The sequence below is a fragment of the Apteryx mantelli genome, chromosome Z (genome assembly GCF_036417845.1).
Source record: "Apteryx mantelli isolate bAptMan1 chromosome Z, bAptMan1.hap1, whole genome shotgun sequence".
In the NCBI taxonomy this organism is placed as follows: Eukaryota; Metazoa; Chordata; class Aves; order Apterygiformes; family Apterygidae; genus Apteryx; species Apteryx mantelli.
Genome location: NC_090020.1, coordinates 76,115,446 through 76,128,270, shown reverse-complemented (window position 1 = coordinate 76,128,270; position 12,825 = coordinate 76,115,446). Strand labels below are relative to the sequence as shown.

General features: G+C 42.3%; 1 protein-coding gene across 1 annotated transcript in view; it reads left to right on the top strand.

The window, feature by feature from the left end:
* UNC13B (unc-13 homolog B) overlaps positions 1 to 8,195 on the top strand; it is a 106,857-nt gene extending 98,662 nt beyond the window's left edge. Inside the window, exons 29-32 of the mRNA XM_067316455.1 lie at positions 780 to 836; positions 3,612 to 3,704; positions 4,822 to 4,981; positions 6,187 to 8,195. Coding sequence (XP_067172556.1) covers positions 780 to 836; positions 3,612 to 3,704; positions 4,822 to 4,981; positions 6,187 to 6,472 — 596 coding nt within the window. The 3' untranslated portion in view covers positions 6,473 to 8,195. The remainder of the gene's footprint in view (positions 1 to 779; positions 837 to 3,611; positions 3,705 to 4,821; positions 4,982 to 6,186) is intronic.
* Positions 8,196 to 12,825: the final 4,630 nt, after the last annotated feature.

Sequence of the window (12,825 nt, the reverse complement as noted above, 5' to 3'; positions counted from 1 at the left end):
TGCCATTTCTTTGTGAAGCAGCTTACCAGAGACACTTTTGGGGACAGGTGCTGGGTTTGGTGGGCCCCCAAGTGGTCCAACTTAACATCTCCTACATTGCTAGGCTGAGAGTTTTGAGGCAGAGAAGAAAAGGCTTGAGCTATGCCACCAACTGTCTGTAGGATCAGTGGTGGTATGTCTCTGAAAGAGGCACAACTGGCTCCTGCGTTTGGGGCTAGAAAAGGAAGATGTTGCTTGCGTACATTTCTGAGCAGTCCCAGACCGTGGAACGACTTGCAGATCTGCGTACGCATTGGTGGGGCAGAAGGAGCAGCGCTCATATTTACAGCTGCCATTGGCTTTAGAGAGCTCTGACTGGTGTTTCCCTTTGCATAAATCAAGCTTCCCATGGGCCTATGGGAGGACATGGCTGCCTGCAAAACCACTAGTAGTAGTTGCGTATTCCAGTTTGTGAGGTCTCTGTTGCCCTCCTTTTCTTCCTGAGCAGGCTTCTGTGACGCAGTGCTGCTGGCTGTTTGTGCTGCAATGTTGGATCAGGGCTTGCAGTTTAGTTATGCCGGTACAAATTCTCTCCTTGTTTTAACCCAGACAATCCCTTACTCTGGGAGCCTTGCTCTCCAAAGCCTGTGTTGGTGCAGAAGATCTAAGAGGTTATTTAGTCCATCAAGAGCTAGAATATTTGTGCTGTATTTGTATAAGTGTCACCACTAATTGGATTGTAATTCACACTCTTCTCTCTTTATCCTGCCTGCTTCTTGCCTTTTGAATTCATGTCTCAGTGCATGATGGGAAAGGTATTAGGTTTACCGCTAATGAGGACGTTCTTCCTGATAAGGGTATGTTCAAGACTAATGTTGTTACCATAGCAACATTAGCCAGTTGCAAACTTGCCTTGCTTTCGAAGTCACCTTGCCCGTGCTCAGAAACCTTTTCCAGAGATCCCTTTCCTGTGGTTCCCTGTAGAAGTGGACTGCTTGCACCCTACAGATAGAGCCATGGGCTGTGCGTGGGAGAAGTCTGCCTGAGAGCCTGTCCTGAAGCTTCACATTTATTCAGGGGATGTGAAAGCTGTCCTGGAAATGGACTGTTTTTGGAGATGCTACAGACTCGTTCCCCTACCCTCTATCGTGGGCTGTGTATTGCCGTGTTTCAAGTCTTAGACTTGCATGCGTGTGTTCTGCCACGGCAGGCTACTGCGGTACATGGTAATGTCTGATATGCACTTAAAGTTATGGCCGAGCTTGAAACATCTGGCTTTGGTGGCGGGGTAGCTAGAAGTCTGGGTGCTCAGGAGAATGGAATAAACTTAAGTCTTGTGTTTCATCTCTCATTTTATGCTGTCCAAAACATTTTGGTTATCTTAGGTCAAATATGTCTGTAACATATTGCACGAGCTCACTCTGCAGTCTCACCCTCCAGTATCACCATACCCATGAGACTTTCATGTCAAGATTAAAATCTGCTTGTCACTGTATATGTAAGCGTATGCATACACACAGTTATAAGAGACCAGAGTATTTTCACTGGCTGTCTACAGCTATTAAGTGCTTTTTTTTTAATCTGAGAGCATTTCAGTTAATATAACATGATCTCTGTATAGAAAGACAAAAGTGAAGGTGGAAAAACCCGATCTAAATCTGTCTGTCTCAAAGGTAATGGGACAGTTCTGCTGTCACTCCTCTGAAGCATCAGTGTCTCATTTATAGCCTATTAGCCAGTGACGTATATAGCCACTACAGTTCAGTAAAATGAAGACCCAGACAATAATACTTTTGGTAAAATGCTTCTCTTCCTTTGCAAGTTCAAGGCTGTACTGTTGTTAAATGACAACTATCCATATTGCTGGCTTGCATCAAATTCTCAGCCTTGCTTTACTTCCTAAGCGTGTGTGCTGACATGGCTGGATTACTGCATTCTGCTGATCTGCTCGCTCCCTGTAGGAAGGCAAGGAGCTGACACATGCAAGGTCCTTGCTCTCCAAAGCACCTGAGGAGCAGAAAGACTTGCGTGTTTTGCAGCTGATGTTTCTGCAATTGCGGTCTGATAAAGTCCGAGAAGATATACCTACATAGTGTCAGTAATCTTGCCTGCTCCTATGGAAAATGTTGACAATGTGAGTGAGGGGTCGTCACCATCAGATGGGTCAAGTCAAAAAAATTAAGCCCTCCAATTTTAACACTGTGCTTATGTACAGGAACGAAAGAACAGTTCTGAGTGGGGGGAAAAAAAGTACATGCAAGATAATGTACAAATGTTATAGCCTAAAGGCTGTTTATTTTACTAAGTTCAAGAATGAGTATCTATCCTCAGATAATAATTTGAAGTTCTATTATGTTTGCTCCTATACTTGCATATTAATATGATTTTCTTTGTATACAGTTTTTCTGTGCCATGTAATACATTCTTCAGAAAATTGCACAGATTAGCTCTCAACCTCCTATCGTCTTTTTTAAATGGGGTTTGGCTCCCTGCAGTCTCTTCTTGTAAAAGTTGACATTAGACCCATCTAATCAAAATATTTGTTTAATGATATGCTTTAAGCTCCTTATCCTGAAGTTCAAATACATGAGTTCTTTCACTTCATAATGTGTTTTAGCCTCAAAATCGAAAAAATAGCCCTTTTCTCCATAGGTACCCAATTATTTTGTGGGTATCCCAATTACAACTACATTGCTAATTGTCAACCTGAGATCAGACAGTTATCAAAGGGAAAGTAAAATAAATCTCACTATCTTATGAAAGAACTTAATTTTCATTTTGCAAAGTAGTCTTTTTCTGTAATTTACATGAGATCTTGATTTTTCTACCCCGATAAATGTCATTTCCCTGTACTGCATGATAATTACAATTAAAAGTGGAAAAGTTGAACACATCCTGATACAAGAATTTTAAGGGTCTTGTAATCTTTTATTCCTCTTCTGTTGTAACATGTTACCTTTTCCTCTGTGAAACTACATCTCATTTTCTCCTGGCTAATTGATGAAGGGAAGCAAGTACGCAATTTGTGAATGCTTGCTTTCTCTTGACCTTTGATGGCATACAACAGTTAAGGGATCCACATTATGCTCTGACAGGAAGCAGGTAGGCAGTCGGTACGACAACTTTTATCTGAAGTACAACACGGAAGCTTCTTGGAGGGTGAGGCTGCATTTTGGCTCAGTGCAAATCACTATCATCTTTGTCTTTTTTTTTTTTCTTTCTAAACTTCCTCTCTGTTTTCCCCACCACCACCACCAAGCACACAGTTCCATGAGATTATAGGAATGCTGATGCCCAGCACTGGAATGCCTGCATGTATATTCAACAGCTTGACAGGAACTTCTTAAAAATCCTTGTTCTTTGTGAGGGTCCATTGTTGATTTTTAGGACCCTTAAATTTTTTTTCTTCCTAGTATTCTCAGGATGTAATTTTTAGCGTTTCATATGGGTCGGGCATGCGAGCCTGATGTTAATTTGCATTAATGTTACATTATTAGTGTTGACTGAAAAACTGGCTATGGAAGGTGTACTGTGAAAAGGATATTGTCTTGCTGAGGCCGTAAACCAAAGGTGGTGCCAATAAACAATAATCTGTGTGTGCATGGTGGGGGGTGTCGATTTTCTTCCAACAGGGTCTGGTGTGGATGATCCTGTGGGTGAAGTATCCATACAGATCGACTTGTATACACATCCAGGAACTGGTGAACACAAGGTCACCGTGAAAGGTATGAGAAAGCATGTGTTACTGCTCAAGATCTGTGGTTGTATCAAGACAAACTTCCAGCCTTGGAAGTCATTATATTTTTGTGCTAAACCATGTGATGTGTATCCAGAATTGTCTTTTCTGTTTCACATCAGGAACATGTAGAGAAACAGCAAATGAGCTTGTCCAGCCCAGCCAATGACATGGCAACGTGCAGTCCTGTTGTTTATTGGCAGCGATATATAAAGTAAACAAAAATCAGATGACAGCTCTCACCAGGCTCCACAGTTTAGCATGTGCTGCAAAGCCCAGGGCAGCATGACAGAATGGTCTTGCAAAATTGCTCAGCGTGAGCCAAGAGATTGCAGAGCCACTAAGAGTTCAGAGGCTCCTCTCCTCCTTGAAGGCCAAACTGGTCCCTGAAGAGCCGCTCTGAAAATAACCCAAGCAGTGACTCATCTCAGGCTTCCTCTTCCTCTTTTGGTCTCCCTTGCTTGCCTACAGCCTACTTAACTTGTTTAATTTTCTCTAAAAATATATATAAACAGGTCTTCAGGCCTCTCTTCTCCAGGGTAAATCTATACTGTAATGTAAAAAGTGACTTTTGTAGATGTTCCCTGTGCTTCAGTCTGTTTCCTGCAGTAACCTGGGAGTGGATGAGGATTAAAGAGCTAATAATTTGGGGTTTTCCCCAAAAGAACCCACAGCTCATGTGCTTTGCTGGTCTTACCTGTAATCTCATTTTGCTTTTCAACAGACTTCTATGTCAGGCCCAAAATGCCTCATTTTTTCCTCAATGCACAGCTGATCTAGTGTTAAGCCCAGAATTGGCAGGGCAACCTGCATGGAGCTGTACAAATGCCTGTTTCTCAGAGTAATATTTTGACTCTGCACATGGCAAAAGCCAAGTTCTGTCCCAAGTATTAAATTCCCTTTAAAGAACTTGAACAGGAGCAAAAAAGCCTGTCGTCGTAATGCAACACAGTCCTGCCCATGTGTGTCAGGACACTCGCATGTTTTGGAGTGAACTTTGTCCTCTGAAACACAGAATTGTGAGTTGATGGGAGCTGGAAAGGTTCCCAGAGCCACAGGGACAAACGAGCATTTACTGGAAAGCAGATTCTGACTCTCTTTTCCAGTTGTGGCAGCCAATGACCTGAAGTGGCAAACATCCGGCATGTTCCGTCCGTTTGTTGAAATTACCATGATTGGGCCCCATCAGAGTGACAAGAAGAGGAAGTTCACAACCAAGTCCAAGAGCAACAACTGGGCTCCCAAATATAATGAAACCTTTCACTTGTAAGTATGAAAAATAGCCTAAAGATCTGACCTGGAAAGTGCAGATGCTGAGCGCGGATAGGGCCTTCCAGTTCAGTGAACAGCCTGGCCAGGGCCAAAAGGACTACTCAAGCCAGCAGCTTGGCCGCACTTGGTGTCCTGGCAGGAAAATCTAGAATATGGGAGTCTTTGCTGTGGGTGGGATGCTGTCAGCAGCGTCCTTTGGCTACCTTCTGAAATGCATTGGGTATCCTATCAACATATTTCACTGTGCTCCATCATTTTAATGAACTTTAGATCTTTTTTTGGTAGAGTTGAGGCTAAAAGTTCATCTTTTTTTTTTTTTTTTAACCTAAATATTTGTTTCTGTCTTGACTTGACCTGCAGGACATGCTTTCTGAATCTGTTTCCAAGTCCTTGGAATTAGTAGTGGTTATGTTGCTACAATTGCAGCCTTTCTAAACATTGAGTATTGACCTCTTCTTATTTGGCTTTCATTATTACAAGGCATCTTCCTTCCTGGAAGGCTCAAAAAAAGGAGCTACAGACCAGTCTTAACCTAGCTGTACAGTAAGAATGAGAGGAGTAGAGATGACCTGCAAAAGAGTATAAACATCTTGGAGGAGAGGGGCTATCCATATAATTTTTTATTGCTTTGATGTGAAGAAAGATCTGACAGGCTTCCTTAAATGAAGAGATTTTTGTGCCTTTTTCTCTTTAGAAGTATCTGAAAGATTGGTGGCTTAATTTTATTAGCTCTTGCTTTAATGGAAGGTCTGAATCTTTAACAAAGACTTCATCTAATTAAAATATTAATTACTGAAATGAAGGAACCTTTAGCACAGGCAGAAATGTTTCAAGTTATCTGACTTGAAAATACTATCAGCATGGCTTTAATGTTCTCTGCTTCTCTCATTTCACAGTTTAGCACAAACAAACATGCAAAGGCAAGCTGAAAAGCATTGTTGGCTTTTTCTTTTTAAATATCCGGGTTGTCTTTATCAGCCATGAAACAGCAAAAACCGCCCATATGCCATATATTTCACTTCTCCCTCTCTAACCCTGGTCTTTTTTCCCCCTCTCTCAAACCTGGATTTTTTAGAGTTTTTCTGTAGAAAGGAATTTTCTGTGGCTCATCTAGAACTCTAGGCAGCTGCTGACACGTTTTTGCAGAGAAATCAGTATATTCTGCTGAAACTATAAACAAACTTTTGTGTGTTTTTCAGCATACTGGGGAATGAAGATGGCCCTGATGCCTATGAGCTTCAAGTTTGTGTGAAGGACTACTGCTTTGCTCGGGAGGATCGGGTACTGGGCATAGCAGTGATGCAGCTCAGAGACATAGCAGACAAAGGAAGCTGTGCTTGCTGGTGCCCGCTTGGGCGCAGGATTCACATGGATGAAACTGGACTTACAGTCCTGCGGATTCTCTCTCAAAGAACCAATGATGAAGTTGCCAGAGAATTTGTAAAGTTGAAATCTGAATCTCGTTCCACGGAGGAAGGCACCTGAGCTGAGCTGTGTAATGTTCCTTTTTCTCTTCTGCCTTGTGCCAATATGTGCAAGTGTTCAACAATTCTCTCTTATTAATTACAAAAGGTTTTTCATGTTGTCTTTGTCAGCTCCGATAGCGCACGTGTGCTGTACAGGAAACAAATCCATCAATCTGATGTGAATTATTTATTTTTTAGTAGCTGAGTAAGACACTATAGAGAATGAGACAAACTCTTCTTATTTAAGATGCAAATTCTGCTTTGTGTATATACATTATTTTATACTGGAGGCTGGGTATGCTGGGTTTTGTTGATACGCAGCACTGTGATTTTATCCTCTCAAGTTGGCAGACATTAAAAAGATTCTACATAATCACACTACAAAACAAACCAACTGCATGGAAACTGGGAGGAGAACAATGATTTGGGGTTTGGGCAAAGCAGTTATTCCTCATTGAATTCATCTACTGTGGAGCTGCCAAGGGATGTTCTTGCACAGATTATACCAGTGCCCCAGTGTGATAAGCAGACACCTCAACGTCTGCTTAAAAAAGTAGTTGTTTGTTGCTTTGAAGATGCACACCAAATGAACGTATGACCATGGATGCGCTGCTGTGAGCATGGGCAAGACTAGTGGGACAAGTGCAGAGGGCCTAAGATCTCATAGCCGAAAGCTGCAAAGGCGACATACCAGGAGCAGATTGCAGCTGCCCTGCTATTGTAATTAGCTGGTGTGTCTTGGAGAATACAAATCTCTGAATGCTGCTGGGATTCTTGCATTAACATGGGGGTGCTGTAAGCTGCCAAACTCCACAAGTCACACTTTGGCTACTGTGACCAACGTAGTAGGGAAGGGAACAACTTTAGGGCAATGACAAATAATAAGGCTGCTATATACCTTTTTCACTTCAATATTCTTCTGTTAGTTTTACATGGGTTTGAATAATTTAATACTTGCAGGCTTTCTGTAGCATTTTCTTTCCCTGGAGTAGTGAGACCATTCCTCACTATGAACCCAGAAATGATGGCTTGTTCAGGAGAGAGCAACACATCTCCCCTCTGTGAGCCCTCAGTCCTCGAGTACTGGTCAAGGTGCAGCAGGTGCATTCTGTTCTGATCTTAAAGTTGCTGTTGGCCATGCCGTGGTTGATCCGTGCTGATTGTCATTATTCTGTGATTAGTGATACCACTAAAAAATGTTTTTGCACTAGCGTGAACAAGCATCCAGATTTTGTTTTTTTTGCAAAATGAAGTGATGTCCTGAGCAAAGCGATTGCAGGGATGTCAGAATTTCCACCGGAAGTTTCTTAAGCAGAAAGGACTGGAATAGTGATCATACCTGAGGTTTTTTTGTTTGATTTTTTTTGTTTGTTTTTTTTTGCTGTTTTCAGCTGCCCTTGTACTCTGGAAAGTACAGCTGGAACAAGCCAGTCCTTACCCATAAAGTACTGTAATACTGTCAATAAATTCAAGGACTGTGTATTGAATGACTTTTTTTTTGTATTTTATTTTCTATTTTCTCTGACACTTGTACAGCTGTATGATAGGACTCCTGTATTTCATGGGCCTGCTTGTAGAGTTCTGAGACTGCACATCTGCTTTGTTCTTGTCCATGGTGTATTATAATAATGCTCTTCAAAACTCCACACTATTTGTCATGATTTTGAATCATTGTATGTGCCATTGTTACAAGAACTGTTAGTACAGTCTTTAATAAACTCTTTTAGCAGCATCTGGAGTCATCTGTTGAAGTGTAACTGTAATTGGATTTGCTAAATCATGTAGGGCAGGATCACTATTGCGTCTTTGAAAATTAGTCTTGTTTAGTACACACTTTTCTTTTTCCTTTGGTACTGTAGATGCCCAGCAAGAGGTATGAGTGAGTCAGACAGTTCCCTTCTCCAGGATGCAGTGCCTCCATCTTTGACATCTTTCACTGTAGTTCTTGGCTTCTGATAATGCACTGGGATGTAACGGAAAAACACAGAGAGCAATTTATTTCCCTTTATTCTCCTATCTTGCTTTTAAGTCAGGTTTCCTTTGTATTCAGGTAGCCTCCTGAAGGTGCTAAACAAAAAGAGTCAGGCAGGCGGTAGGATATTGTATAGATAACGCATGAGGAAAAATAATTATATATCCAGCTTGATTCATAGCTTTCATTCCGATGTGAACATTAGTAGTCTGTAGATGATATTGACAAGAGATGAAAGAATAAACCTTCTTAATGTCAACTAAATTACTCCCTCTCCTTGTTTTTTGGGGACTCTGCCAATTTCAAGCAGACAAGCTCAGATAACTCGCAGACTCATATTTCTTGAGAATGCAGATGGGGTTACATGACTGCTTGTCCCAGAATACAGTTATGTTTATCAAACTTGAATTTTCCCAGAGCACTTGATTTAATCCAGTGTCCTTTCTGATTAACAGTGAATTAAAAATGGACTCTCCAACAAGTTTCAAAGTAGATCTGGGGGAGAGATGGGAGAGTGGTGCTGTTCCTAGTAGGGTTCCTAATGCCTGAGTCCTTGGTCCTGTGATATCTGGAGTACGTGACTGTGGAGAACATGAAAATGATCCACAGTAGTGTTGTGCACATGGCTCTCTCCACTATATCTGAACACTCCTCAAAATGACAGCTAGGTATAGGCAATATGCCATATGTGTGTATACCTACACTTCCTCGCATACTTGGGGTGGAAACATCTATTAAGAGTTGAAAGAGGCTGTTCTAAGAATGCCATGGCAAAGGCACCGGAAACACCAGTGAGTGGTAAGTTGCCTGCTATCCCGTCCGGGACGAGCCTGTCTGCTGACCATCCAATTGCTCTGACCTTAGGGCTTTCTGCTGGGCCTGTGGGAGCAGCTGTGTAGTTTCAGATCAAGAGTCCGTCCAGCCCAAATCCTGCCTCCAGGAGTGGTTCAAGCAGCAGTCCAGATACAAATTAGAATAAGGTAAATTAATGATGCTTCCTTCTGGTATGCTTTAAGGTACTGACAATTTTTAGCTCAGGGGATGTTCCTGAGCCTGTGATTTCTCTTTAGTAAGTCCTAAGTTATCCTTCTTCTATCTCCCCTTGAGTTCCTGAAAAGGAGGTTCAAGGATTTAGAATTTGTTGCTTGAAGACTGATCTTTTTTTGAACCTGGCTCCCACTAATTTAATCTGATGCCCCCCATTCTTGTGTTGGAAAAGATGCTGAAGTGTTGGTATTATGCACCCTTCCCAGGCTAATCAGCATATTGTAGACCTCTAACATATTTCCCCTCCTCCTTCCCGTCATTGCTTTTTGGGGCTGCAGTGTCCCAGCTAACTCAGTTATCTTAAAACTTTGATAATCCTCATTGCTTATCTCCGAACCTTTTCCATTTATGTGGATAGTTTCTGAGCTGTGAGGACCAGAACAGCATCCAGCCTTCAAGGTGTGGACAAACTGTGCCAGGAGGAAACCTTTTGAAGGAGGCAGATTGCTCCTGATCTTAAGAGCAATGGAGTCAGCTAGCCCAAGATGAGCTTCCCAGTTGCAGGCAGAAGACACTGGCAGACTGCTGGAAGGAGCAGGGAGCAGACACGCAGCCAGACTTCTAAGGTGACAGAGAGACCTTTCCTAGGAACCTGAAAGAGAAGTTAGAGAGGTTGCTGTAACTTGGGAAGCCAGCTTTACCCAGAACAAACCTGATAGAAAGGAGCCACCCTGCTGAGATTCAGTGGATGGCAAAGATCTGTTTAAAAAAATCTTTTATTTTTAGCCCTTATTTGAAAAGATGAGACAATTTTCTAAGAATGGAGAGAAAGAAAGAAAGCCTTATTTTGTATTTGACAGTCTTATTGTTCTTTGAGAAAATCCCTTCTAAAGTTTTGGCCAGCTCAGGGTTGTGATGCACACCTTCAAATAAATGGGTTGAAGGAGTGGCATAGCAGGAATCAAAGGGGTGATGCATGCTTGCAAGTACGTGACAGGGATAGAGAGGGCTTACAGGAACAGACATTGTATTTCTAGGTTTGAGACAAGACAGGGTAGAGAGCCAAGAGCTGATGTGAGGAGGGTGTTTTATCAGTCTTCCTGGAAGAGACTAGCAAGATGAAAAGAAAGTGGGCAGGAGAATGGGGAGGTCTGGGGAGTGAGTAGGACATAGTGGGGAAGAAGCTGGCATTGCCAGGATGGCGTTCAATTTTCCAGTTTCTGGGTGACAGCACTGAGGGAGGAGGCAGTGTAGTGGCAGTGGAGGAAATCAGGCTGGTCATGGAATTTCCTCCAGACACTTGTCATCTTCCTTTTCTGTTCTTATGCTCTCATTTCCTCCCTTCGAGAAAACTCTAGACTTTGATCCCTATTGTGCTTCCACACGAGTAAAGTTTGTGAACGTGCAAAAAGGCTAATGAGGCCGGCAGTATTCCCTAGTGCTTGGTGGAACACACCTTATGGGTCAGAGTCCTCCCTGGCAGCTGTGGTCTAATCCCACAAGCTCCTCTTTTAAACCAGGAGTGTGGACAAGAATTTAACAATGTCTGGAGGATTTTTTCAAAACTTCACTTCTCCGATACTTGGATATCTTCTCAGTTGCGGCCTCAACTGATGTATGGCCAATTTAGAAATACTTGTTCTCACACCAGCAGTGTTCTTCAGTTTGATTTAAGTCTCTCCCCTGACTCCTGATACTTGGATAACATTGTTATCTCTGCTAAACTTTGTTCTGCTGATCTAGACAAAACTTAGGTTTCTGCCTGTAAGAAGTATTCTCCATTTCCAGTCCTTTCTTTGCATCTGCTCTGAAGTGCAGCCGTTCGAGCATCACTTCTTTCCCTAGCTTTTAGAAGAACTACTTATTATCAGTCCCCTATCTCCATGGGCTTCTTACAGTGCTCAGCTCATTTCCTTTATGTCACCTCATAGTTCTTTCACTAATCCCAGTCTTCTCCTAACAGTTCCCATCTGACAATGTATGTAATGCTTTTCTTGAGTCCCGGTAGATTTGATCTGCTACATTTGTCCTTAGAATTAGGTTTGCCCAGCCAGCAGGCCGTGGTAAGATTCAGGTGGCAGAATAGTTCCTGAATGACTTGGAATGCCTCTTAGGATCATGCACTTAACCCTGCAAGCTGCCACTGCTCCCAAGTCATCTCAGAAGCAATGAAGCAAGCTTACAGAAATGTAAGCCTTTGGCAGGTTAGAGCTAGGAAATCATTTATCAAAGGACAGGTCAAATTGATCCTGTATATTCTACCTTTGCCAAATCCATGTTGCCTTTTGTCTCATTTCTCATCCTTTCTTTATTATTCTTTCCTCCAGATTTGTTCTAAAGTTTTACACACTGTCCAGGTCAGCCTAACACACTGGAAGTTGCTTGGAGTGTTTCCTTGCTAGGATACATTACAGATTTTGCATGTTATTCTCTAGTCACATAACCTCCACCTACACAGATGAAAAGATCCTTGCTACCAAAACTCCACCTCCATGTTTCAGTGTTTTCAGAACCGCAGGATGGAAGTGATCCATTCCCAAGGATTTGGGGGGGTTGAGCCCTCTGAAATTTCAGCTACCTTAACGCAGTTTCTATTTCCTTAACCTCTGTTTTCAGTCACCTTGCCTTTTCTGTATGGACAGGCCCTTTGAGGCAAAGTTCTTCATTTGTGGGATTTCTCTGACTCTCTCCTTCCTGAAAACAAGCATATGACTGAAGAAACCAATGCTCCTTTGAAGCCAGTCCCTCAGTCACCCATGGCCGTGAAATAGACCTTAGACTAAGTAAAGTCCACAGGAACATCCACTCTGCTCCCCCTCAGACCAGAACACCAAGGGAATCCTCGAGCATCATATCAGCAACTCAAAATCTCAAGGAACTGTGATGTGCTACAAGAAGAGAGCAAGAGAGAACTGCAGCATCGCAACCACGTTAGCAAATTCTTTGCTCCTGAACAAGTCAGAGTCAAACATGGCTAGAACAGCAGGCATCTTTAAATGTGGCCTGGGAAAGTCTGTGCCCAGTAGGCTGCCTAACATTGAGCAAAAGCAAGATATAGAGGTACTTGAGCTGTTTTCTTAGCGCCATTGGTACATTGCAAAATACATGGAAGAGGAAGAGAAATTAGAACAGTTATGCACTGGGAAGGAAGAATGATTGTTTCTGGCAGCCTACAGAAGACAAGCAGAAGTCCTGAAGCATAGCATTAGTTATTTCAGTACTAATATGATGTGATAAATAATGTAAGTATATTGAAAGTTCAGATAAGAATATCAGATGAGATTCAGAATGCTCAGAGACTAAAGCTTTTATTCAGAGATATTAATCTCGTCCTAGAGCACCCAGAGTGATGGCAAGCCTGCAACACTCATCACAAACTGCCACAGACTGCCAGCCCAGTAACGACTTCTCTA